Source organism: Culex pipiens, chromosome 2 (genome assembly GCF_016801865.2).
Source record: "Culex pipiens pallens isolate TS chromosome 2, TS_CPP_V2, whole genome shotgun sequence".
Taxonomy (NCBI): Eukaryota; Metazoa; Arthropoda; class Insecta; order Diptera; family Culicidae; genus Culex; species Culex pipiens.
The window spans coordinates 68,206,984-68,234,957 of record NC_068938.1 but is presented as its reverse complement, the minus strand read 5'-3'; the positions used below and the strand labels follow the sequence as shown (position 1 = coordinate 68,234,957).

General features: G+C 36.7%; 1 protein-coding gene across 1 annotated transcript; it reads right to left on the bottom strand.

Annotated features, from left to right (window-relative positions):
- Nucleotides 1–594: 594 nt before the first annotated feature.
- Nucleotides 595–26,960, bottom strand: LOC120414065 (uncharacterized). The gene is made up of 5 exons (XM_039575086.2): nt 26,508–26,960; nt 7,395–7,571; nt 2,370–3,079; nt 1,936–2,310; nt 595–1,876 (listed from the first exon to the last, which is right to left on the bottom strand). The coding sequence occupies exons 2-5, from the start codon at nt 7,441–7,443 to the stop codon at nt 1,169–1,171; spliced, it is 1,842 nt and encodes a 613-aa protein (XP_039431020.1). The 5' UTR covers nt 7,444–7,571; nt 26,508–26,960; the 3' UTR covers nt 595–1,168.
- Nucleotides 26,961–27,974: the final 1,014 nt, after the last annotated feature.

Here is a 27,974-nt window from a genome sequence, read left to right as displayed (position 1 = left end):
TATTCGTCGCATTCAACTTGTGATCGCGAGTGAATGAATCGTTTTGAAGCAATCAGGAGCCTATAATTTTTATATGCCAGAGCGCCAAAGTGGATTTCTGAAGATCTTTTGGAGTTCTAGAACAAGCATGTCAAACTGAAATCCATTCTTGCCGGTAGGATAGCGTCTGAAGCGGTGAGCCCAGTCGAGCAACGTAGTGGATTCGATCGGTTGCCTTGCATTGAAAAACCAAAGTCGGCGAAAGGCGAAACAACGACGGAATTACCCTAAAACACACCTGAACAACAAAGGGCAGCGTGGAGAAATCAGCGATTACTAATCACTCTGCGTGCAGCAAATGGAACGATTCGTCACAACTAAAGTGTGCGTCGAATCCACAGTCTGAGCTGCAGTACACACGTCCGACAAGCCAGTCAGGAGTTCTTTTCTAAGCAAAACAAAGAGACAGGTTTCATGCAATCAGTTGAGCAAGTATTGCACAAGCAAATGCACCAGAGATTGAAGATTCAGTTAAAAAACTATCCACCATATTGATCTAAGCCATGGTATCGATATTGAAGTCCGTGATAGAAGAAATAAAACGACAACACGTGGTTACAATGTTGAAAGTAGATAGTTTTATTACTACACGCTACCATTTAGCAATCCTGTTACGTGGTGTGCTAATGTGTTGTATGTTAGCAAATACTGGGTTTCTACTATTTTCCTGAAACATTTAACAACGAGATACGTTTGATTGCATATCAATTTTGAATTGATCTATTTTCTTTTTTTTTTTTTTGAGTTTTGCCAAATTGTGTCATAACATAGATATTTGCGTCACTCAAAGCATACAAGTTTCAATTTAATATCTTTAGTTTTGTTCTGCGTTTTCCGAATGTTTGCAAGCGGATGATCTCGGAATCTCAGCTGCTGACAGAATCTTAAATACATTGGCACACATGCGTGCGTGTGTGTGCGCGTTCACTGGTTTCTCTATTTGTCTGTGGCAAGGTTTGTGGGTGAGTGTTTATAAAGCTGTGTGTCCTCGTTCATCCATAGCTACTCTAACAGTAATCACTCGAGCTTCAGGGAACAGTTTATGGGGGGAATTTCCTTACATCCTAGGTATTGCACAGTTTGGAGTTGTATTTACAATTGTCTAGCGCGATTCGCTCCCGATCACCTTCTACCAGGGCCTCCACATGCTGTCGTCACTGGAACCGTCGTTGTGGTGCTCGTGCGAGGTGGCCTCGTTGGAGGAGACGTTCTCGTACGAGGTACCCGGAGCTATCGCGCACTTGCTGTCTTCTGGTTCGCGTTGGTGACGATCTTCCGACGGACTACCCGGGTTTGGGAGTTCCTTCTTGACGCTGCTGTGACTAGAGGGGTCCTCGTGTTGTTCGGGGATGTCCTCGGAATCGAGTACCGGGGGTGGCTGCTCGTCAACTGGTTCATCGACTTCCATTTTGCTGACCGTACTAGATGATGGTTGCTGGACTTGGGGAGGAGGTGGTTGAGGGGTTGGGGCTTTGGGTACAGCGGATCGTGCCATCAGGGCTCGGACGTCCTCGAGAGTCATCTTGCTGATCGAGTCCGGAATGCCGAGCGATTTCTTGTACAGCTCCCAGTAGTTTTCGTCCACGTTTTCCGGGAGTGTGTGCTGCAGGTTGGCCATGATGTCCGCGGTCAGCTTCTCGTGGAGTGCCGCCTGGCGTCGGTTTTGCTCGATCAACGTTTCAAAGTCCGTTGCGGGGTGGGCACTGCTGGGATGTGGCTCGATCATGGGTTGGGTGCTGAGGCCAAGGGCCGTGGCCAGCTGAAGATAGTGATCTGGGATCAGAAGCGCCATCTGACCTTGAGGTGGGTACGGAGGAGGAGGTACGTGTTCAGAGTGCTGCAAAAAAACTTCGTAAAATTTCCATTAACCTTAATAAAATCTTTCTCAAAACTCACGTTGGAAACGTCCTTGTCGGATTCCAGAATCCCCGACGAAGGTGTCGGCGAGGATATCGCCGGTGATGCCGTGGCGAACCCGTTCATCAGCAGACCCGGCTCCTGCTTGACCAAGCCCTGGTCTATCCGGCAGTTCTTCAGGTTCGTCATGTCGATCAGCTTCTGCTGCTGACTCAGTGACATGAGCTTGTTCAACGACACGTGGTTCGCGAACGGGGACACACTTGCACTGCTCCCGGGTGCGCTTGACAGGCCACCACCGAGGTCGGAGCCGTGCGAGCCAAGGTCGTCCAGGTGGTGAGAGGGGACGAGCGGTTGGGGTGAGTGAAGGGATTTTGTTCGGTGGCCACGGTTGTTGTTTTCGTCCTGGTGGTGCTGAAAAAAAAGTTCATTTTAAACTTATTCAAAAACTCTTTTTGAGTCTTTTCTCTTACCGACTTTGCCGTCGGCGTCAGCAGTGCCATCTCCGCCGTCGGACTTCGGTACGCCGCAAACGGAGACCGCCCAATTTCCCGGTTCGTTTTGCTAAAATCCAACGGGTTCGAGTCCTGTCCCACACCACCAATACCCCCACCAAAATCCAAGATATCCTTCGTCTTCTTGTGCGGTGTCGTATCGTACATACTCTCCACCTTAATGCTATCACTGCCTGTAGACCCGTTGACTTTAGGACAAATTTCGGTGTCAATTTCGGCGATACAATTGTCCAGGTGGCGCAACAGGCGTGCCTTCGAGCCAGCGTCCGTCAACGTGGGTACGCTGGGCAGTGGCGGTGGTTCCGGAGTGGCCAGATAGCGGGCCACCTCCCGGGCGCAGTCCGTGTACCCGGCGCGGTACTTGTCGATGGCAGGATTGTCCAGATTTCGGTGCCGCTGGAAGTGTCGCACCGTCAGCTCCAAAATATCGGCCTTTTCAAGTTTTGAGTGCTTGCTCTGGCCATCGCCGGCTTTGGTCTTGACCGTGGACTCCAGGATGAGGGCCTTCAGGATGGCCAGGCTTTGGTTGATTCGAGCGCGCCGTCGTTTCTCCATCAGCGGTTTGTTGGTGCGCTTGAGCGGGTCCTGAGATGTGATTAAACCGGCGGCCGTTACTCCGTTCTGGAGGTGCGCGTCAAGCTTGGACGATAGAGCGGTTGCACTGAGTTCTGAAAATTGATAGAGGAGGAAAATCTGTTACTCTTCATGGCAATACAAAGAGTATATTCCGTGCATCGTATTTACAATTTAGAAATTAGAAATTTCGCCAAGGTTGGTTTTATTTTAGCTGATAATAACTTTATGAAGTTATATGAAACAGTTATAAACAAATCACAACAAAATCTATTTGATGACACATATCTTTGATTCTGAAAAGAAATTGTAAGATGAAATTGATGAATTTATCTTCATAATCTTTCTAGAAGATCATTTTCCATGAGCAAACAACGCGATGCAACATTAGAAGCAGGAAGAAAAACATTAAAATTTATAATTCTTGCCGTCGTTTCAAAGTCATTCGTTAAAAAAATCATACAACTGTGATAGATACTTTCCTCACAAAATCAATTTCAAAAGCTACCTGTTTCTATTCAATTTCGCTAGAATCTAAAACTATAACCCTTAAACACACAATGCCAATGGTCGCAACGTTTGCTTAGAGCGCATCCTAGACCTTTAACCTTCCCAAAAACCGTCCAACTCCAAGCGAAACTAACTTGGGGACACCGTCGAGATTTTCCCTTGTCCCCTTAAAAAAGTAGAGTATCAACACTTCCCGTCTTCCAAATCCTTTTCCTTGTCCCTGGTGCGCGGTGGAGATGGGAGCGGCCGGTAATGGACGGCTTTCATGGTGATGCGAATTTCGCCAGAATCTACACAGAAAAAGCCTATGAAAAAAGCTATGTAAAAGTAGTTTCCCAATATTTTAGCAAGGGCTTGAAAGTCAATGTTTTAATTTAGGACATCCAAGTCAGAACAGTTGAAAAAAAGCAAAGCAATCCACTTTAACGACCCCCGGGTCTTTTGTGGGCTCTGTTGCAAGTTTCTGCTCATTTCTAGGCGTCCGAAGGTTATATGTGGTGAGTCACTCAAAACCTCTTTTGCGCAAATGGACCGACGTTTTACTTCCCCATCCGATAGAAGGCCAGAACAGTTGAAGTTATGTGCAAATCATCCCTTTTTGCATCTAGTATTTTTTTTTGTTTATAACTTTTGGAGCAAACTAGACCGAACGGAACAAACCTGGCATTGGGGAACCCATTTTAATCACTCTAAGCCGTTCGACCAATTCTCATCACTTTTGCCGTTTTCCAATATTAAATCAACATCTTCAGTTGTATCAACAATGAAGAGTTGCTTGATCACTTTTAATTGAGCTATTACTTTGGAACAGTCAAAAACACTTTATGAAAGCTGTAATTCATGACAAAGTGTTGATAGGCCGATAATAGAAATAGGCTAAGAAAGGGTATAGTTCCCCTAAATCCGTTAAGCCAGTTCCAAGATATATGAGTGTCATTTTTTCTACACTCATCTTCACACACATACATTTGCTCAGAATTTGATTCTGATTCGATATCTATCCGTAAAAACGGGGCCCGCAGGTCTATTAAAAGAAACTAATTTTGTGAGTGATTTTTAAGCCTTTTCTCATCGAGGAACGCAGAATCCAAGTGTTGACGAACCGTCTACCGTTAACATTATCGTTATTTCGATGATGCTATCGACGATAATCCTATCGCCGAAAACGGACGATATTTAAATCATTAAATCTTGCAACCATACCATGTTAAATTTTCAATGCTTTCACTAAGAACATATTTTTTAAGCAAATGTAGTAAGTTTTCCAAAATGTGCAATATGGATATCAAACGAAGCGAAATTTGGTATGCCATTTGATTTTATTACTATTTTTTTTTTATTTTGAAAATACTTAAATTTTCACAAAATTCCGTATGTTTTCGAAATTGCTCATATTTTTATAATTTGCAATATGAGTATCCAACGAAGCGAAATTTTGCATTCTTCATACATACATTCAAATTGTATGCGTTTACGTGAAAATTTAAGTGATTAAAAAAATAATAAGTTCAAAATGCAATCAAAATTTTGCTTCATTTGAAATTCATATTGCAAATGATAAAAATTTGAGTACTTTCGAAAAATATGGTATTTTGAGAAAATTCGTGTTTTGCCTACCTCACTTTACTGAGGAAAGGCTATAAAATCACTCGAAAAATGAACTTCTCAATTAGACCTCCTAGACCCACCTTCATGTATACCTATCGACTCAGAATCAAATTCTGAGCAAATGTCTGTGTGTGTGGTGGGATGTTGATCAAAAAATTGTCACTCGATTATCTCGACATTGGCTGAACTGATTTTGTCCGTTTTGGCCTCATTCGATCCGTCTTGGGGTCCCATAAGTCGCTATTAAAAATTATGCAGTTTAGTTAAGTACTTCAAAAGTTATGCTAAAAAAACGATTTTAACAAAAGTCCGGAAGATTGTAAAAAGGGTGGTTTTTGTAAGAAAACCCGTCATGCTATACATTTTCAGAAAGGTATTTAAAAGAACTTTCCAACGCGTCCAAGACATTAGAGATTTGACAAATATATCAAAAGTTATAAGCACTTAAGTGTTAGTTATACGCTTTTTGGATGCCGGATCTCAGATATGTTGATGAAAACGTTGTCAGGATCTCCCATGCAACCTATCGTTGGATAAGTATTCAAAAGAGCTTTCCAATGCGTCCAAAACATTGAAAATCTGATATCCCTATCAAAAGTTATAAGCACTTAAGTGTTATTTACGCATTTTTTGCATTTTGGATAGCATTCTTTAAATGTGAGGAAGGCGCCAACCATTTTCAAAAATACGGTATTTTGTTAAAATTTAAGTTTTGATTCAGATGGCGGCCAAAAAGACGCTGAATTTTTTTTTATAAAAATCTTTTTTTTATTTATTAGGCGTAATCCATAAAATACGTCACTCTGTAGGGGGAGAGTAAGTATGGCAAAGTGTGACAAGGGGGGCAGGGAGGTTACGTGAGACTGTGACGTCACACTAGACTATTTCTTAAATACTGAAAATTCATTCTTTAAATATATCTTAAAAAGTTTAATGGTTGATAAACTTTACTCATAAATCAAACACGATTCAAGGCTTTAAGAAGCAGAGTTTTTGATGATAGATTAAATATGCTTAAAAACTGTGATGGTGATGGTGATTTCTATCACTACAACATTGAACAAAATAAACAAATCCAAACGCAGCCAGTAAAAATTAAAAACTTTCTCGATTGAATTCTGAATTTAAAAATAATCCTTTTTATAAATCATTCAAAAGTTGTAAAAAACAGTGGGGGGGCACAAAACGTGCCGTACGAAGGGGAGTCAGAGGCAGCGTGACAAAGTGTGACAAAGTGGGGAGGGGGGGGGGTCATTTTTGTACATTTTACCGTGACATACTTTATGGATGACGCCTTAGGCAATTGACCACTCAAATTTTACTAAAATGAGGTCACAGAACTTGGTTAAGAAGTTATAAGTAAGAAATTATATAAAAGAAATATTTTTTTTCATGACTCAATTTTCCGAAGTCTCATACAAACCTTTGTATAAACAAACTTCAGATAATCGATATTTCGGATAATCGTGGAATCGGAAAACCGAGTCAAAACTGTATCAAAAATTTGTAAAATACAAAAAAAAATCTCTAAGCTTTTACGTTTATCTATCGATCTGTGCTTCCAAAAACCAAAAATTTGTAAAAAGATTTTAAAGTTGTAATATGTTTAAAAATTCAAAACAGAGTTTTATTCAACATGTTTTGAAATGTTTACTATTGATTTAAATTTTTTTAATAATTTGAATTTTAGTCAACAGTTATTTTTTGGTAACTTTTGGATAAACTTTTAAGGAGCCTCGTGAATGAAAATAATTATGGCGTTGACTTTCGAATTCGACAATCTTCAAAAAATGTCATTGTCTATAATAAAAAAACATTGTCTAAGCAAAAGCTAAAAAAATATACTATTTATTAAAAAGTTATATTAAATAACTTTCTAAAATATTAACAATCCAAATTTGAACTTGAAGCATTAGCAAAGTCACATGAAACAAGTTGACATCGTGAAACAAATCTTAAAAGTTATGAGAACTTGTTTGAAATTTTTGTAAAATCAAAAAAATAGTTGAGACTGGTTGAAAAAAAAAAAGATTGAATTCTGAAGAAAGGTTGGTTTGCACTGAGTAAAATAAACCGATTCAAAGTTAAAGCTTTAACGCCACTGATTGAGAGTAAATGTATCAAAATAACATAGTAGTGACTGTGTCAGCTTATCTAAATGTCATATAACAACTTGGAGAATTTGCCACTTTTATTTACTATACTATAAGGCTTAAAATGCATCAACCCCCAATTACGAGATATTCATTGAAATCATAAAACAATCATAATTTTAAAAAATATATAACTTACCACTTCCTTGTTTGTGCCCCTTGTAGTCTTTATCCTTCTTTGCAGTCATTGTACGTTTGCTGACGATAAGATTAAAACAAAAAATCTAGTCTCGATTTGGGCCGCCAGCGTGCACGTTTGCAAACACATTCATCTGGTTGAGAACTCCACGCAGTTTAAAAATTGATGATCACTTTTCTGAAAATTAAAATAAAAGAAAAAAATATCAGTAAATTGGCCATTTTTACCACTTCATCACATTCAAACTTTTCTCAATTCCAATCACTGGCAGGCAGTCAATAGATTAAGTTTCCTCTAATTCCACTTCCCTCCCTCAACAGAATTTGCCAGTTAAAATTTATTCTATTGCCCAATCGTTGCCACCACACGCTACGATATAGGATCGAACCGATTCTGGCCACTCGACTCTTCTCTGGCATCAACCAAAAATGCGTTAAAAATATGGTTCGATCCGGAGGTGCACAACAAAAACAAGGACTTTTTTTATTTCCATCCTCATCCCCTCAGCGAGAGCGTAGCCACCAATAAGCCATCACCATGTCAGGAGTACTGATCTGATACGGGGTTGAATTGGAGGGAGGAGAGGCGATGACGAACGTGTTGAGGTCAGGTTCCGACCGCCTACCCTCGACAATCATCCAAATGGCATCGCTGGCGCACGCTCTGGTCGCGGTGCCTGAACACGGAGTGTCTAAACTAATATTTTGACAAAATAAATCGTTAGAGATCCTTTAAATAAACTTCAAACAAAAATATTTAAAGGAACAAATCTAAAATTGATCTAAAATCGTTTGAAACTATTTCGTGAGTAAGACTTTTTTGAAATGCAAATGCGAAGCAATTGCAATTCCATTTTTTTTTTGTAGATAAGCCCCACATTGCATCGCAACCCCACCGTGCTGCCGCCGGGAGCCAAATGTTCGTCCTTTCTGAATTCATAAAAAAAATAACGCGCGCGCGACTTCACCCCAGTCATCACGAACAGCAACTGTGAACGCAAGTGAGGTGTCATGCATAAAAAATAAACCACCCACACCAGGCCATCATTGCCGTCATCATCGGCGTCGTCGTCGTCGTCATGGCGGTTCCACCGGAAAACCTCCCAACCCACCAGCACGCGTCGCGAGCAACCAACCAACGCGTGCAGCCATCCAGTCAGCCACCTATTAACAACAACAACAACAACATCAACTCAACCCCCTCCACCCACAACCCAAACCATGGTGAGGGGGTGGGGGAAGCCGAGCGGGAAAAGCATTATGATTCGCGTTGAGTTGACTCTGGTTTGCACGCACGCACGCCACGCCACGCTGCCACTCTGAATCATCACCTCGTGCCCTCGTGTGACGTCCTCCCGCAGGACCTACCCAAAGCACCCACTCCCAACCAGACGCGGCCACTCTCCCCCACTCGACTGGCATTCCTGGTAATCGTTTTCGTGCACGCGCCACGCCAATTCAGAACCCAAACGTAACCATTACCGGCGCCCGCCAACGACCTGCCCCCACTCAGGTTTCCCCCACCAAACTCGGAAGGTGGGTGGGGGGGAGAACGACATTTCAACACAGACGGGGCGTCGTCGTCGCGTGGCTACTGGTTGGCGTGGAGTTTCGTGGGTGGTGAGGTGGAAGAACGGCGCGTGACGTGGCGCACTCCAACCATGAAATTCAATGGGGAGCGAACGAGAAAGTGTGGAGGGCTTCTGGGCGGAGCACGGTTGGTTGAAGTTGTGGGTAAATTTTAGGGTTTTTTAAATAAATAAATGTCAAGCTAATACCATAATCTTCAAAAATAACTAACTAGCTCCGTTCTTTTGTTATTTTGCTTCAAAAAAATTTAAATTTTCAAGATTTAAGTGCTTCAATTTCGTGAGATTCTTTTTCAATCAGTGACATTTTTTTTCCAAATTATAAAAAAACCAACTTCAATCTAAAACTTCTCCCGTTTCCTCTTTCTCTCTCAAAACTCAAAATATGTTTAACCCTCTACTGCCAAATTTTTTATTTTTCCCGTGTTCAGAAGGTCATTTTGAGCAACTTTTGTTCTACGAAAAACTTTTCTTCTCTTGTTTTATGTTTTTCTTGTTTTATTGTTAGTATTTTAATTTGCATTTATCTTGTTTGGTTTATGTTTGTTTTTGGTAGTATTTGGTCTATTCTACCACCTAATATAATTACATTTTGCTTATCTAATTTTTTCACGTTTTTACAGTCACTTTTTCAATTTTTTACATGTTTTTCACATTTTCTGCTATAGAATGGCACCATCATCATTTATATTGCAAAAAATGCGTAAGGGCAAAGTCTGGGACACTACAAAAATTACAGCATACTTCTTTTTACTGAAAACAAAGGAAATGTTAGTAAAAAAACAGCCAAAGTTGACCCCTAAAAAAATATATTTTTAAAATCATTGGCAAAGTCACATAAAACAAGTTAAACTTCCAACCCTAAAATTTTCTAAAATTTTAAGAGTTCTTCTTTCCAATGCTTTTTTAAGAGCAAAAATCGGTTGGAAAATTGATATTTGGCGATTTTTTTAGATCGAGGCGGGGTTAGGTTGTAGAGGGTTAAACGAGCCCAAACATGATAAAAAATGTAATGAGGGCTAGTGATTTGGTTCGATTTCGTGGAAGCCGCGTAATCCGTTAAATTTGCCCTTACAAAGTGCATACAGGTTTTTTTTTTAAAATTGAGTATTTTGCTTATAAATAAAGTTTTTATTCAATTGCATTACATCAATTACATATCACTAACAAATGTTTGAAAAATCTTTAAATTAAATTTATCATAATTTTTAACCATTCATCCTTACGCTGTAATTCTGAACCTATGAATTTTGACAGCAAAAAGTTTGAAACGTTTATTTACATTTTCAATCACAGATTCCACATAACTTGACTCTCGCACTTTAAATTGCGATTGACAGCAAAAAAACAGCGAACTTGCCTCGATACGTCAACTACGAAATTTTAAATTTGTCAAGCAAGTTTGACAAGTCGCAATGGTGCAATCGATTGCAATTATCTAATGCGAAATTCAATGAAGTGGGAATTAGGCATTACTCAAAAGCTTCTTTTGCTGAATGTTAGTATTCAAAAACAATTTTATTTCACTTATTTTACTGATTGTAATTTCGGTTTCAGATGTATTACGCTTTGGAGATATTCGAGAAATTCAAATTTCTGAAATCTCTGTAAAATAATGATTCTTCAAAAAATTTCAAACACCGCAATTGAACTTTTTTGTAATGAACATTTTCTGTCAGACGATTTTATTTCGTTTCTTGAACTGCCAACTATTCCAATAACGTACACAAATATTCAAAAGCAAAATTTTTTAGGCAGATTTTAGAGTACTGTGAAATTCCAATGTTTTGTAATTGACATGCCGCGAAATTTAAGTTTTTTTTTGCCGTGAAAAATCACTAATGATTATCATGGCAATAAAAAATAAAATAATTTTACCTAAATATACCTGCCGGAAACCGTGGTGTAGGGATAAGCGTGGTTACCTCTCACCCAGTCGGCTTGGGTTCGATCCCAGACGGTCCCGATGGCATTTTTCGAGACGAGATTTGTCTGACCACGCCTTCCGTCGGATGGGGAAATAAATGTTGGCCCCGGTCTAACCTGGAGGGTCCGGTCGTAAGCTCAATCTAGGTGTAGGAGTCGTCTCCCTGGGTCCTGCCTCGGTGGAGTCGCTTGTAGGCACACTCACAATCCAAAAGTCGTCGGTTCGAATACCGGGGTGGATGGAAGCTTAAGTAAAAAAGAGGTTTGCAATTGCCTCAACAATCAAGCCTTCGGACACTTGATTTCGAGTAGGAATCTCGCAATCGAGAACGCCAAGGCAATGCTGTAGAGCAAATAATTTGATTTTAATTTATTGATTGTTTTAAAAAGTAAAATTGGTAAAATTCAACAAAAACAGATGAAAATTTCACCTGTCCTCAATTTGAAATTACTTATTTTTTTGACATAAAATCTGAATTTTTCAGCTATAATACTGCGTAGAAAATTGTTGTTCTATTAAAATACAGCCGGAAAATACAAAGATTTCTCGCAAATAAAAAATGCATCAAAATCTTCAACCGAAAAGTCAGCTCGTTTTACGACACTGCTGAATTTCTAGAGCAAAACAAAATATAGTCTTCTAAGCACCAAAAAAATGTGTAATTGAAATAACAAGCCATACTTTTAACATTTAAATGAAAAAGTTTTATAAAATGCATTATAATAGTATTTCAATGATTAGTTGTCAAAAATCTAAATTAGAACGAAAAAAAAAGTTTGAGAGAAAAAAAAACTTTTTGCGGTACTGTACATTGAAAATTCACAAAAATTTTAATATTTGTAAATTGATTCAAATTGGTTTAAAATTTCCTTTTATTTTTTTGGCCCCTGTTTTTTCAAGCCAATATTGAAGAGACGACAGAAACTATGAAAAATCTTTGCACCGGACAAATTAAAATAACGAAATAAAAATTATTCGATTCATTTCAATACTCTTAAAGTGACGTAATTTTTCTCTATAAAAAGAATTCTTTAAAAAAAATATGATTTTTTTTATAATTTGAACAATTTTCCACAAAGATCAAACAAAATTTGATTTCAAATTAGAAGTATTGAGTGTTAAAAAAATACTAAAAGATTTCTTCATTTTTTTTACATTTTAAACAAAACTAGTTGCATAGTAAGCGATTTTTTTAAAGCTATGCTTCATAATCGAAATTGCTATATAAATATTGCATACTTTCTTAGGTACCGTAAAACGGGGTAACTTTGATAGGTTTGAGATTTTTCCGCAAAATGAAGAGTACAAATTAAATACGTACGGAATGGTTTGGAATCATACTGACCGTGGTAGAGAAGTACTCAAAGTACCTCAAGAAGAACTTTTCATAACATTTTGAAAAGTTTAAAAAGTTAGTTAACTATTATTACAAAAATGTTGATGAAAGGCACTTTTCCAAACTTCTCAAAGTGTCATGATTTTCTCAATGAACATGATTTTTTATCGTAGAATGGAATGCATTTTCGGATTCTTTGGACAATTTTCCACTAGGAGAAGGTTAAATAATTTTGTAAATATTAAATAATATGTGTTTTTGAAACATAATTCAAAAAAATCTCCAAATTTTTAGGCAATTTCAGTTGAACAAATTTCATATAAAATGAGAAAACTTGTGATTCGTGCTTCGAATTCATTTGAAAATGTAAATCGATAATTTTATGAACAATACTAGATTTAACGAATTTCAGACAAAATTACGACTTTTTCACAATGTTACCTGAAATTTATATGTATTCTGTTATAAAGCTCAAGGGGTTTCCAGCATCGTGTCAGACTGGTCACTAATCCGGAATTACTTGGAATTTGAGCAAGTAATTCTGTAATTCCGGATTTACTGAGTAATTCCAGAGTAATCCTGGTAATTCCTAATAATCCCAGTAATCCTGGTAATTCCATGATTCTTGTTTGTGAAAACATACTTCAGAAAATAATAAAATAATAAAAAATAACTGTTAAAAAGATAATTTCGATAAACCTTTTATAATTCTATTTATTGCCTATTAATTTTCATGTATGAAACCAAAGTTACAGCTAGTACGGGTTCATTCGGATTTTGAGTAAGTAATTCAGTAATTCCAAAATTACTCCGCAATTCTGCAGTAATTCCTGTAATTCTGGAATTACCTAGTAATTCCGTAGTAATTCGAGTAATTCCATAGTTACTCAGTAATTCGTGTATTTCTCATTAATTCAAGTAACTACTAGTAATTCTTAAAAGGTAAATCGGCAGAATGCATTTTGCTTTTCATTTATGCTTTTTATGGTTGTAAGAAGTACAGAACGGATTCGAAATGTCCGCCAATTTGGATGCTCTCTAATTCAAATGTATTCGGATGAAAAACACTCAAACGTCAAAATCAGTTGTCAAACTGACGTTGATGTTTACCACATTATTCGATGATTTCCAAGTAGGGCGTCCAATTTTCCAGGGTTTTGAGTTTACCGGAAAACGGAAAAAAAATATTTTTTATCCCGGGAAATTTTTTAAAACGTCATGAAATCTATGTTTTCTTTATATTAGTTATGTTTTTCAAATCAAACTATTAGCACAATACTATTAAAATCAATCTAAACAGGGATAGCACTTTTAGATAGTTTTGAAGATTTTTTTTGTACTTTGTTGTGCTTTGAATTTTAAATGCACTCGAACGCCAACATCAGTTTTCAAAATGATGTTGATATTTACCCAATTGTTCGATGATTTCCAAGCAGGACGTCTAATTTTCCCAGGTTTTAAGTTTCCCGGAAAACGGGAAAAATATTTATTTATTCCCGGGAAGTTTTTAGTTTTTGAAAAAGTCATAAAATCTATGTTTTCTTTATATTTGTTATGTTTTTCAAGCTTTAAATTTATAGAATTAGCTCAATACTATTAATATCAATCTAAACAAGGATAGCAGTTTTTAGATAGCTTAACATTCCAACGCCCAAGGCTCCAAAAAAGTTGGAACGGTAACTTCAACTCGCTGGTTCTCGGGCATAACTCAACCAATCAAGATGATTCTTCTTTCCAGTGATTTGTTAGATGATTATAGAACTTTGCAGAACTTAATTCGATCAAATCTGTAATTTTTACGATCAAAAACATCGTTCCAACTTTTTTTTTTTCAAGTGTAAAAAAAAAATCGCCAAAAATTCCGCGGCGGCAGTCGTTTTAAAAAAGGTGGAACGATGTTTTTGATTGCAAAAATTACAGAATTGATCGAATTAACCCTCTACAACCCAACCCCGCCTCTAGACGGGCTTCGATTTAAAAAATCGCCAAAAATCCATTTTTCAACCAATTTTCGATCTTCAAAAAGCATTGGAAAGAAGAACTTTTAAAATTTTGGAAAAATTTAGGGTTGGAAGTTTGACTTGTTTTATGTGACTTTGCCAATGTTTTTAAAAATGTATATTTTTAGGGGTCAACTTTGGCTGTGTTTTTTACTAACATTTCCTATATTTTTAGTAAAAAGAAGTATGCAGTAATTTTTCTAGTGCCCTAGACTATGCCTCTACGCATTTATTTACAATTTAAATGAAAATGGTTCCATTTTATAGCAAAAAAAGTGAAAAACATGCAAAAAATTGAAAAAGTTACTGTAAAAACATGAAAAAATTAGATAGGCAAAATGTAATGATAGGAGGTGGTAGAGAAAGCCAAATACTACCTAAAACAAACATAAACTAAACAAGATAAATGCAAATTAAAATACTAAAAATGAAACAAGAAAAACATAAAACAAGAGAAGTAAAGTTTTTCGTAGAACAAAAGTTGCTCAAAATGACCTCCTGAACACGGGAAAAATAAAAATTTTCGAAAAAAAAATTTGGGCAGTAGAGGGTTAAGTTCTGCACAATTTTAGGATCTAGACATTCTTACAAATCACTGGAAACAAGAATTGTCCCGATTGGTTGAGTAATGCCCGAGAACCAGTGAGTTGAAGTTACTGTTCCTCCTTTTTTGGGAGGCTTGGGCGTCTGTGTAAGTTGGACATGCGTTGGGCGTTCCAGTGTTAAACAAATTTTTGCTGTTCTCTGTTGTGCTTTGAATTTTATATGCACCACATTTCTAATTCAAATTAAATAAGTATCTTATAAATATTATTTTTTTATTTATTTCTATATGACATGAATAAAACAGCTTGAAAATTGGTTTAATATGTCTAAAAACAAAAATGACAACAAATAAAATGGTACCAATTTATGTAAATTTAAGAAAAGTTTAAACTTATTAATTGTAATATCAATGTAATTTCCAGGCCAAATTATGATTTTTGTTTAATTTTGGAAATTCCCCGTACAACATATAAAAATCCCGGGAATTTTATGACGGGAATTCCCGGGATAGACGTACTATTGCCAAGTACGTGGTTTTGTGCATTTGGCAGCTGTCATTCGATCCAATTCTCAATATGCTGGAAGCTAGGCAGTAATTCCAAGTTATTTTTATAAATTTGAGCAATTCTGCGTGGTTTCTGGAAATCCCAAGTAATTCTGGGAAATCAAAGTAATTCATGACATATTGCCAGTAATCCTGGTAATTCCATTTAGACTGATCAGTAATCCTTGTTGCTGGAAACCCCTTGATAAAGCTTATAAACCTAGTTAACTAAATATAAACATTGATCTTTTTTCTTAAAAACTATATCAGCAACCTAAGAGATGGTACATTTTACGTAAAAATAAAGTTTGAAACCCTTTAATCTGATTTTAACAAGAAAAACTATGACTATCAAAGTCAATTTAAAATGAGAATTTTTAACGTAACTATTTTTTTAAACATTATAGAAAAAACTTTTTTTTTTTCAGAAATAGTTCATGGACTTTGTGTGGCCTACCCCAGTACAAGTTTTAAAAATAAAAATCTTAAGAAAAACCATTCCAGTTGGGAAATATTCCAAAACTAAATTGAAATCCTATCAAAGTTACCCCGGTTTACGGTACTAAATTTTCGAAATTGAAATACGCCAATTTTAGTTTCCAAAAAAGTACAGGTCATCGCTCAAAGTAACAAATTATCACGGTTTTAGGGAAAAAGAATGATTTCTGCGTCATTTTCTAGTTTTTATTTTGAAAAAAATGGAGTGTATCAATAAAAATCAGGTTATACTGATTTTTTTTAATTACAAAATATCCTGAAGACATTAAAAAATTGTCCCACTGTGCCTCACAAAACTCCCACTGCGGAGCACAAGGATTCCCCACAAACTTTTCATCCCCGGTGGCGTTCCACCACCGAAGCCACGTGTGTCACTCACCGACGACGACGACCCAAACCGCGCTCAGTGTGATACCGCACCAACAGAGCCAGCAGCCAACTGAGTGAGTTTTGTACAAAAGCTCACTGGAGGGGGGCAAAAAACGAGGCGCCAAACGCTAACCCCACCCCCACGCGCCACGTGTTTCGCTCCTCCTTCCACCACCCTCGCACTCTCCACCTTTGATTTACGGGACGTCGCATATTTCACTGTTGCTCGCGTGCCGCCACCGTTCATTGGAGCTGCCTGACTGACTGACTGGATGGTTCTATCACCTTTAGGCAGGGGTGATACAATTTTCACAAAAATATCTAAAAATATTTTTAAGGCTAATAACATCAATCATTTTCAAAAATCTTCAGTGTTAAATTGTACTAAACCATGAAATTAAACTGTGTTTAAAGAAAATTCCCACCACAGGCGCCTTCGTTCTAGCTCGTTCTGCCACTAAAACACTCCCACCCCCAGAAAAGTCCCAAAGTGACAAAAAAAAAGAAACAAAAAGCTGGCAGCAAAAAAAAAAAGAAAGCATGAAAATCCTCAACCCTCCCACCAGGCTTAGCACAGAGCAGAGAAAAACAGCACGCCCCACGGGCCACAGGACAAGTGGAGACAGGAGGGTAGGAGGGGTTTGGGTAAAAACTCCTCGACAGCACAGCAGGACGTCTATAATCATACCAAACCGCAGCAGCAGCACCTCCAGGTTCAGGTCCGGACGATGCTCGCAAAACGTTCCGAGTCACCGGGGCACCTAAGGGATATCGGTTCACGTGGGTGGGTGGGGAACAGTCAGGTGGTGCTGCTGGCGAAATTTTTAAATACATTTGGAAATTTAGTAAAAAATATGGGGCTGATAATTTTTTTCTTAATGTATTTTTATTTTTTTATTTTAAGATAAAGTTTTTTGATTAATGACGAGATTGATTTCCTACATACAATTTTGTACATTTAATTTTGTTCTGATATGAATGTCTAGATCAACCTATTCTCGTCACACATTTTTAAATAAGCTTATTTTTAAATAAGCTCCGACACTTTTGAAACTTTTTCAAAATATCTGAAAATTGAGATATTCAAAAAATTGTAAATTTGGAAGGTGTAATTATGGAAGGACACTTAGTTTCGAACAACAAATATTTTTGTGATGAGTGAGTGTATCCGGTTTGTTTTTTTTTCGAAAAATCCCCACATACAAGCAGTGCACAGGCCACAACAATCGTACAAGGAGTCATTCTTATACAAAATTAGCTGAACTTTTCGAAAAAAAACTTTCAAAAGCACACGATTGAGTTTTTGGGGTTAAAAATTCGAAAAACTTGTCAAAAATGGTCAAAATCATAACTAGTTCAAAAAATTTTTTTTTGTAAAATTCTGATAACTCGTGAAGAATACATGCAAACCCCTTATGTCTATATATCATTTTTGTTTTTGTCTGTTCTACAACTTTGTAGAACATTGTTACACTCTAAAATGTAACGCGATTTTAAAACTATTTTTAACTTTTTTTTTATGAAGAAAAACGTTTTTTCGAAATTTTGAATTCGCTATCAAATTGGGCGTCTAATTTTACACAAAAGTCCCTTTGACACCAAATTTCTATCTCTTCACGGTTGCGAGCTACAAATCACTGAAAAACGTGCCTTAGTAAAAAACCAGAAAAATGAAAGGGGTCGTACCACCCCACCGTCACGAAATATCGAAAAATGGACCTCAGATTCGTGATCAGGAACCAAAATTACCTCAATTTAGATTGAAAAAGTTATATTACACCAGAAAAGTGGTAAAATTACACGATTTCAGAGGCAAAATAACACATTTCATCTAACATAAAAGATGTACCCCTTTCTAGATGTAATAATACCATGGTATTTTTTTTAATGTGTACATTAAGGGTCGATGATCTTTTTTCTCTTCAGAAATTCAGCGAATATTTATTTAATATTGTTGCCGGGTATTGATTAAAGGTCGTAGATGGTGTCATTCACTCTTGGGGCAATGACTGCCAATGATGGTTCTGAATTAAGGGTCCAGCAATAGTAAATTGACATGAAAAATGAATCACGATAGGTAAAACAACACAAAGAAAACCATTTTTTGATTGATACATTCTGAATCAAGATTTGAAAGTTTTTTTTAGCAAGCATGGCTGCCAAATGGCTGACCGAAAATTATATCTTTCAGAGCCTGAATCGAAATTCTGGCCTCATCCATATTTCCAAAACAACTTTGCAATTCTTCTGAACCATGTTGTTAATTTTCCATGATTTTTTAAAATTTTCTTATTTTAAAATCAGGTCTGAAAGGGGTAAACCAAAAAAATCACAGTTATTTATTCATTTTATTTTTGGTAAAGTTTAAATAATTTCACAAAATGCTGAAACAGTTCACCGGAATAAATTTAAAAAAGTTACAAGAACCTCGAATTGCTGTTGTTACTTTAATTAGGAATCAGATGTATATTGTACGAGACAAATAAAACCTTGTAGAATTTGGTTTTGAAAAAATCATCGCTGACTGATTTTTTTTCTAATTTGCGCTATAAGGAACAAAACTTGGAAATAAAATAATCGGCTTATATTTTATGATTTATGGTTGGATGAGTTTTTTTTTCTAAAACTATTCAAATTGAAATAAAAATAAGTTTAGTTTAGAGAAAAAAGTCAATTTACAATGAAATAAAATCGAATATACAGTAGGGTGCCCAGAATATGGAACTTTTTTCAAAACTTCGCTCCACAAGCTGAATATTGTTCCTTGACCTATTTTAGGACTCTGAGCCAAATATGAGCAAAATCGGTCATCATTTACCCATTGATACTCGGAGGTGAAGTTTGTATGGAAAAAAATCGAAAAAAAATATGGAAAACCCAAGTTTCTTACGGTTCGGTCTGCACGGTGTGCTACTTAAATCAAAATATTCCCAAAAAAGTCACTTTTGTATGAAAACCATTTTTTTCGCCAATTTTAGGCTCGGTATCAATGGGTTAATCTCATCCAATTTCGCTCAAAATTTACACAGATGCTTAAACGCTTGTAGAGCAGGAGGTCATTTTTTCTGGGCACCCTAATATACAGTCATCCCTCAAATTCGGAACAGTTTACAGATCGGCCAATGTTCAACAAATCATGAAAATCGATAATTGAACATAATGATTTGCTATTACCTTCATGTGAAAGCTTTTCTTGCGATCTTTCGGCTGTATATTTTTACGTTTTATATCAAGTTTTTAAAGAAAAACATTGACCCTTAAAATCCACATACCTATTCGGAACACTTTTCTCTTACAATGCAAACAATTTTTTTTCGCTCCTCGAGTATGAAGTACTTATTTTTTACAAAATAATGAATTCATACTCTGAAACCAATAAAACTCATGCTAAGTAATTTTTTTTAATGGTCCGATAACTTTTTTTTGTGAAAATATCAGTTAAATTTAGGTATTCCACAATTGTGGGAGGCACAATAACCCACAACCATGGAACAGGCAATTTGCAGGCAGTGTTTTGCTGCTCTGGATAAAATAGTGTTGAAAGACAGGTTTTTGTTTAAAAAGTACTACTTTTACTAGTGAAATAGCAAGAGAATGACCAAATAAAGGTTCTATAAATAGTAGGGTCGACAGCAAAGTTGCATTTTGCATCTTATTGACAAATTACCAAAAAGTGTTCCGAATTTGACTGTAGAACAAAATTTCACAGAAAAACACACATTATTTATGAGACTATGGAAAACTGTGATTTGAACATGCAGGACAAATAATAAAACCATTACAAATATTATTCCAAATCAGGAGGCCATAAAATGAATAACATTTTTTTTTTAATTTTAAAAATCGATTGTAAATTATTCAAAATACTTTATATCAACGATTCCACGTCAAACAGTAAGTATCCAATTGGTGCTCCGATTTAGCTCAAATTTGGCATGGGAGTTCCATGGCCAAAGTAATAAGACTCGTATTTTTTGTTTGGCGATTAGGGTGCTCCTATACGAAACAGGGTGGTCCAAAAAATTCGCAAAAACCGCATTTTTAAAAAATCATATCTCCGGAACGGCTGAACCAATTTAATAGCGCCACAATTCAAAAGAATGATTATTAGTTGGGCCTTTAAAAAAGAAATGTTGAAGTCCGAAAAAACCAGCAGAATATTTGGAAAAGACATTTGAAAAATGCATTTGTTGATTTGAAGGCCTTAGACCCAAGCTACATATCCAAAAATTGCGAATATCCATTATCAGGATTCGAAGATATGATTTTTTGAACATAAAATCTGTGTTTTCCGACGCACCGCACCCAGAAACGGGAAAGTGAAAAAACGGGTAAAAATAAACACACTTCAAAACATTAGAAAATCCATAACTTTAGAAGAAATTTCTTGATCGGGTTGGTATCTTTGGTAAAGTTATAGTTTAGTGTAATAAATGTCAAAAATGTAAACTTGGTTAAATATTAGCTCATCATTTTAAAACAATATTTTCAGATTGTATATATCAGATCACATATCACGACTAACATTTGTTAGGCTACAAATTTATTATTTTCACGCTTTAAAAATGTTTGCCTTGATTGCGAAATTTTGGAAAGTGTATAAAAAATGAGCAAAACTAGTCAAAGTTTATTTTTTGACATTGAAAATTTAATCAATTGTTTTCAAGATATCGTCGTTTGAAACATGAAAATTCTCAGCTAGTTGAAGGGTTATAAATTGGATATGGTACACCTTATGAAAATATCACTCAAAAACATTTCAATTACAAAATTATATTTACATCCAAAATTACGGCCGAAATAAAAACGTCTCTCATGCACAATAGCTCAAATTTTGGCACTTTTGATCCATTAAAAAATTAAGTTAGGTTGGTAAAAACACGTATTTTGGAATGATTTCATAGCACATTGGTATTACTTCTGCAGCTCCCAAGTTTGTAAGGAGACTTGTATGAAAAATTAAAGATGCCAAATGGCTGTATTGGACATAAGTAATAGATGGGCTATTTTCATCCAAATCAACAAACAATTGAAAAATGGGCAAAAATTGCGAAAAACTACACTAAAATTAAAAAAAGTACCAAATTTCCAAATTCTAAAATTTTTGACTCTTTTCCTTTTTAAGTAATCAAAAAAAAAACATTTACTAAATAAGGAAAAGTGGCAAAATTCCTTGAATAAAGGAATTTTGTACTTTTTTTTTTATTTTAGTGTAGCGGATTGCCTTTCTATACCAGTGTCCTGGAAAATATTCAATTCAATACACCACCATTTCACGGTAAATTCTCCTCTCCTTTCCACCCATTTCGTCCTGCTGGCCCTTGGGGGTAACGCGGGTGCTGCTGCCGGTCTGACACTGCCTCTGCCTGGTGGCAGGTTGCTTCCAAACGAACGAGAGTGGCCGGATTCTGCTTTTGTCGCTGGCGCGCGCTGTCTGTCTGTCTGAATGTGCTTCTGGCTTTCCACGTTTTTTTTTTCTGGTTTTGGTAGTTGAATGGGGTGAGCTTTCACAACCCTCCGCCAACCTTCCCTTTTTTGTGAATTTGTCTTGCTGCTTCGTACGTACTGCTGGTGGCGGCAGTGTGCACGTGCGAAAATATTGTACGGATTCGCGTGCTGGCATAAACGAAGCGAACCCAAAAATTGCCACCAGGAAAAAAGAATGTTTCCCAAAGAGAAAGCCAGTAGAAAATACCCATTTGTCATGCTTTTTCGTCACGGCTGGGTGCCACCACCCGAGGTCTGCTGCACGTGGAAGGGGGTGGGGGTGGAATGGGATTTTAAGTGTGCGAACGATGATTTTTGATTCCTCTCGGTTCTAACTATGTGGCACCGGTAAAAACGGAGCTTGGTCAGGTGGGACTTGAACCAATCATAAACGGAATGGATACGGTAGTGAGAATTTGTTTGATTTCGTTCGGTTGAGTTGGTACAGCTTGGTTTGATGATGGGATAACTATTTTTCAAAGGAATAAAAAAGTTTGGTATCTTGAACATTCGTCAAATTAGAATTTAACAAACATGTTTATCATACTTACTTTGAATTATTAGTAAGGTTCAAAGGCTCAATCGACTTATCAAATTGATGTATTTTGATCACTTTAAACAAAACAAATCTAAAATCGGACGATCCCCGTCACGTGTTGGGCGACACCATAGCCTTCGACGTCATCACCAGAAAATAAGTTATGTTGGGTTTGATGCCAACATTCTACCTATCCAATTCCACACGCTCACGCACCGACATTCGTATCGTCGTCGTCGCCGGGAAATTCTCGTCAGCATGGTATCGCAGTAAAACTTTGATGCCTCACGCGCCACGTCAGACGGTCGTATTTACACACTTTGGCATCAAGTCCTGCCCTCCCTCTTTTTGAGAAGCGAAAAGACATGAAACTTAGTTGGAGATATTTTTAAATAAACTTTTCAGATAGTTTTTGAAAAATTGTTATAAATTGATGATTTTATCAATTTTTAGCCAATGAGCTGCTACTCCGTTATTGACAGATCAGTTGAAGTCAAAAATGATCAGTGGAAGCCAACCATCGAACCTTTGAAGATCCCTTCTTTATTAGTCAATACCGGCGCCCTCCCAAAAAGCCTGCAGTTCAACAAAAGGGAGGAATGTACACGGCTTTTCGCTATAAACCTGTTGACACCGCATGAGACCGTTGAATCCACAGCATCTCCTTCAACCATCATGGGATTGTTATTTTTTGGGTTAGTAGGATAGGCTTCTCGATGCCTTCCGAGCAACGATGCTAAGGGAATGTCTTTCTTGTTATCATACCAAAACACTCACGCACTGTTATTTCAGTACTTAATACTTGTAATTTTGTACCACGATTGCCCAGAGGACTTAAACCGTCAGCGTGCCTTTCGATCAACGATGATATAGAAAGGACTTCTCTGGTTATATTAAACAATTGGCTCGTTTTTCTCTTTTTCACACACAATGTCGCTTGCTACCACTGCACAAATTGAATTTACAAATCATTGCAGAAAATAATTAATACTGATCTCTCAACAAAATGACGGCGAAAGCACAAAAAATCCTGCACAGCATCCGTGTGGCTTCACTTAACCCAACCCTGTTATAAATTGATGATTTTACTTAGCATAGCATAGCATTGGTGTCTACCCGTAGCTGTTACTTCGTTATTGACCAGTGCTTATAACTTTTGATAGGGTTGTCAGTTCTTCAATGTTTTGGACGCGTTAGAAAGGTCTTTTGAATACCTATCCAACGATAGGTCGCATGAGAGATCCGGACAGCATTTTCATCAAAATATCTGAGATCCGGCCTCAAAAAAGTGCGTAAATAACACTTAAGTGCTTATAACGTTTGATAGGGTTGTCAGTTCTTCAATGTTTTGGACGCGTTAGAAAGGTCTTTTGAATACCTATCCAACGTTAGGTCGCATGAGAGATCCGGACAACGTTTTCATCAACATATCTGAGATCCGGCATTAAAAAAGCGTATAACTAACACTTAAGTGCTTATAACTTTTGATAGATTTGTCAGATCTTCAATGTCTTTGACGCGTTGGAAAGGTCTTTTAAATACCTTTCTGAAAATGTATAGCATGACAGGTTTTCTTACAAAAACCACCCTTTTTACAATCTTCTGGATCTTTGTTAAAATCGTTTTTTTAGCATAACTTTTGAAGTACTTAACTAGACTGCATAATTTTTAATAGCGACTTATGGGACCCCAAGACGGACCGAATGAGGCCAAAACGGACAAAATCGGTTCAGCCAATGTCGAGATAATCGAGTGACAATTTTTTGATCAACATCCCACCACACACACAGACATTTGCTCAGAATTTGATTCTGAGTCGATAGTCTGATAGTCTGGGTCTAGGAGGTCTAATTGAGAAGATCATTTTTCGAGTGATTTTATAGCCTTTCCTCAGTAAAGTGCAATTTTTTTCGAAATTTGAAAAAGCTTTAGGTTTATGTAGTTAATTTTATGAAACATATAAACAATTTTGTTTATCTTCATTCAAAAATAATTTTAATGTTTAAAGAAAAAGAGTCCCAGAATTTTTTTGCAGGACTGTGATAAAATAAATCTGTTTTTTTTTATATAAAAAAAAATATTATAATTATGCTTCAAAGAGTTTAAATTCAATTTGATTGGTTTTTAAAATTAGTTTTCGAATAAGAATATTTTTTTCACATATTTTTGGTTTTTTTGGTTTGTGGAAGGAAAAAAATATGATCGAAGACATATTAAAATAAAACAGTTTGCTGACACATACAGATTGAAAAATCATGAAAAAGATATTTTGTAAACTTTCTTATTCAACAGAAAATAAAAAGTTTTTGTTTGGATTAAATTTGAGTTGATTTAATTGATGAAGTTGTTGGCAAACTTTGAAAAAAAAACGTGTTTTTTTTTTCACAACAAAAATAAATTGCGAACATTTTAACGATTTTTAGCAGGATACTTAAAAAAGAAATCACTGTCTGTCAATATTTTTCACGAATTATGAATAAAATTTGATACACCGATGGAGGCAGCGTTTTCATAGGGTCACATACCGGAAATATTAAGATTTAAATTTGTATGTGAAAATTGCGAATATGATATGATATTCCCAGCCATAAATTTTTGCTTCCTATTAGTATAACTGCCATTACGCGTTGGCTAAATTATGATAAATTTGAAAATTGTGTATTAATAATTATTCAATATGATTAAAATATTTAGGTATATTCGGTACCAGTTCGGTTTTAATCATTTTTATAAGATGGTAGTTTGTTTTAAATAAAAATAGTATAAATTTAATTTAAAGGTTTTGTCCAGCAGCCTAAGCCAAAGGAGGAGGAGAGGGGGGAGGGTCAATTTTAAATAGCAAAATAAAAACTTATTTCAAATGTCAAGCTTAATTTTCAAAATGTTTATGGATGCAATATGGTTCCAAAACGTTTAATATTTGTTTGGTCTAGTGAAAAAAGCAAGATTCGTGTCAAACTTTTTTATTTTTAAACTAAAAAGCATAAGAAGCATTTTCAAGGTTAAAATAAGGGTTCTCAAATCCTTTATTAGATCTTGAAAACATTTCTTATGCATTGATTTTGAAAAATAATGAAGTTTGGCATGCATCGTGTAATGGACCAAATCCGTTCACAATAAATTAATGAATTAATTGTATTACTGGACCATCCTGGTTGATCTTCCAACGGGGTTTCAGAACATGGTTCTTGTAGCCAATTCTGTACTGCCTTAAACAAGGGGATCTTTATACGTCGTATCATACCAACGGGAAATTTTATAAAATTATCGGAAAAAATGTTCCGGTGAAAACCCGGCCATACCTCGGTTCCCTGTTGTCCACCCAGAATGAAACCCCCTCCAATCGATTCCAGGAACTTTTTCATAAGAAAACTCTTGATAAGACTTAGGGAACTAGTCCAAGGTCTGGGCGCAATCGCAATGTTCTCCGATTTTATGAAACAGCTTTGACATCGGTGTTTGATAGCGATTGTTCGAAACCCCGAGTTTTTAATTTCAATTGTTCAATTTTTCTCCTACAAGTTGATTTATTGAGTATCCCTTGTTTTTGTTTCAATTTGGTCACCCTGTGAGAATGTATTTTTATTCATTTTAAGTTTAAAGAAAAGTATTTGATTATTTTTAATTACTGTTAACTGTGAACAAAAATAAAAAAAGAATTTCATAAAACAATATAAACCACAAAATTACAAAGAACAAACAACTTACAGGAATCTTGATGAAACAATTTTGACTTTGAACTTTATGATGTATTTTATTAATAGTTTTGTAAAACTGCCAAAAAAACCTATAAATTTCTCTTAAATGAAAAACTAAACCACAGTTCTTCTAAAACCACCACCAGGATTTCGTCATGTCGATTGCAAGCTCATATCGCAATCGGCGCCACCACGCAACAAACCGTCGGTCGTCACAGGACAACCAACCAGACCCGACTCTGAACGTTTCGTATCAACGGTTCAGACTGAACACCTCCACCAAGACGGCAGGGTGTGAGCAAAGGTTGACACGTGCCAACGAACGTACATTGGTCAACGGCCACCCCGTCGGTCGATGACTGATTGCTTCGAGTGGTCAAACGAACCCACCACCATCACCAACTGCCCAGGAGCAGTTCAACGGTTGACATCCCGAAATAAAAGGATTACGACCGACCGTGTGAGTGACGGGTGTCGGAAAGGTTATGATTTTACGCTCATTTTCTTTTTATGACCCCCCCGAGGATTACTGCCCAAATGTGGGGTGTATCCCCAAGGACGGGAGGATTAAGAGGAATCTACCTTTTTTTTCGCACTTTTTGTTCTCGTTGGTTTTATTCCGTTGAGCCTGCTACCAGCCGTCGAGACGATCTGCGTTATCCTTTTTCGCCAGAAAGTTTCCGTATCCCAACGGCGAGGCACCAGCACAAGAAACCACACTAAATCTTGTTCCGGACACACTTCCCTTTGTGGTCACTTTAAATCCTTGAAAACCCCGTCTTCTTCGTTTACCCTGCCCTCTTCTCAAGTCACACTTCAAAGATCAAGATTCTTCTCCGCTCGACACCCCTTCAGAACACGTGTTTTGAATTCGAACCATCCAACCGAACCGAATTTCAACACGTCGGCACCGGTCTCTCCTTGAGGACACAAAACTCACTCCAGGACCACCCAAAACCGGAGAGCGCAGCAGTGGGAAAAACGCGTGCGAACGTTACGAAGTCGTGCCACAGACTGCCGACTGGCGGACGATCGTCCGAGTGTCGTCCTCGGGTCGTCTGTGTTATTGTGCCTCTTCCTTCTCCGCACCAGGTTCAGCAGCAGCAGCAGCTGAGGAAATCCTTTGGTCGGTCTGGCGGCGTTGTGAGCCGGAGGAGAGTCACAGGAAAAATGAGAAATTGGCACGCGCACAGAACTCGAGCGGAGCAGTTGGAGTTACCCAGGGAGGGAGTGGGGTGTGTCTGTGTTGGGGACCAGCTCAGTAGAGCCATCAACACAGAAGGAACGAGCGACGACGACGACGGGTATCACGGATGGGAGAAGAGCAAATTTATCGTTCCATGAGAGGGAGAGCACTAGGACCGACAGGGGTTCCGATAAAAGGTGAATAATCTTTTTTTTAATTATTCGGTTATAATTTGTTAGAATTACTTGACTAAGGAAACTCTATTTTCACAAAAAATATACTTTAAGTGACTGTCAGCACCAAATCATAAAATTATCAATAATTTTCGCAGCTTTTTTAATTTTTTTTATGCTAGGATGCCATCAATAAAAATCATCAATAAAAAAAACAATAAAGCGGAATGAACTCTTTACGGAGATATTTAGGTTAACATGCCTAAACATTAAAACAGTACTGCTTATTAAAAAAATATTTTCTTTTTGAAAAGGAAATTATTAAATATTTTGAAAATAAATATTTATCAAAAATCATAGAGCAGGTACCAGCTTTTGCACCTTAAAAAACTGGACAAAGTTTCATCCAAATCAAACAAATGAAATTGATAATCATGGAAATATGGCGAACATCCAGAAAATAACTCCCCATCATTTTAACTTGTTTGAATAAATTGATTGATAAAAGTTCTGAAAAATTATGAAAAAAAAATACAAATACATAAATAAAAGTCCTTAAAACTAATAAAAAACGTTTAAAAATTGTTCGAAGAAATTATAGCAATATTATGAAAATTTATCTTCTTTTTTTTCGACAAAACGATCAAATCATATCTCATCATATTATCCTGCTATAATTAAATTCTATGC

Excerpts from the sequence above, each read along its gene's own strand:
- LOC120414065 (XM_039575086.2), bottom strand. The coding sequence starts at position 7,443 with ATGACTGCAAAGAAGGATAAAGACTACAAGGGGCACAAACAAGGAAGT. Across the intron at positions 2,311-2,369 it reads TGACGCCGACGGCAAAGTCG|CACCACCAGGACGAAAACAA; the intron begins GTAAGAGAAAAG and ends CTTTTTTTTCAG. Across the intron at positions 1,877-1,935 it reads CCGACAAGGACGTTTCCAAC|CACTCTGAACACGTACCTCC; the intron begins GTGAGTTTTGAG and ends GTTTTTTTGCAG.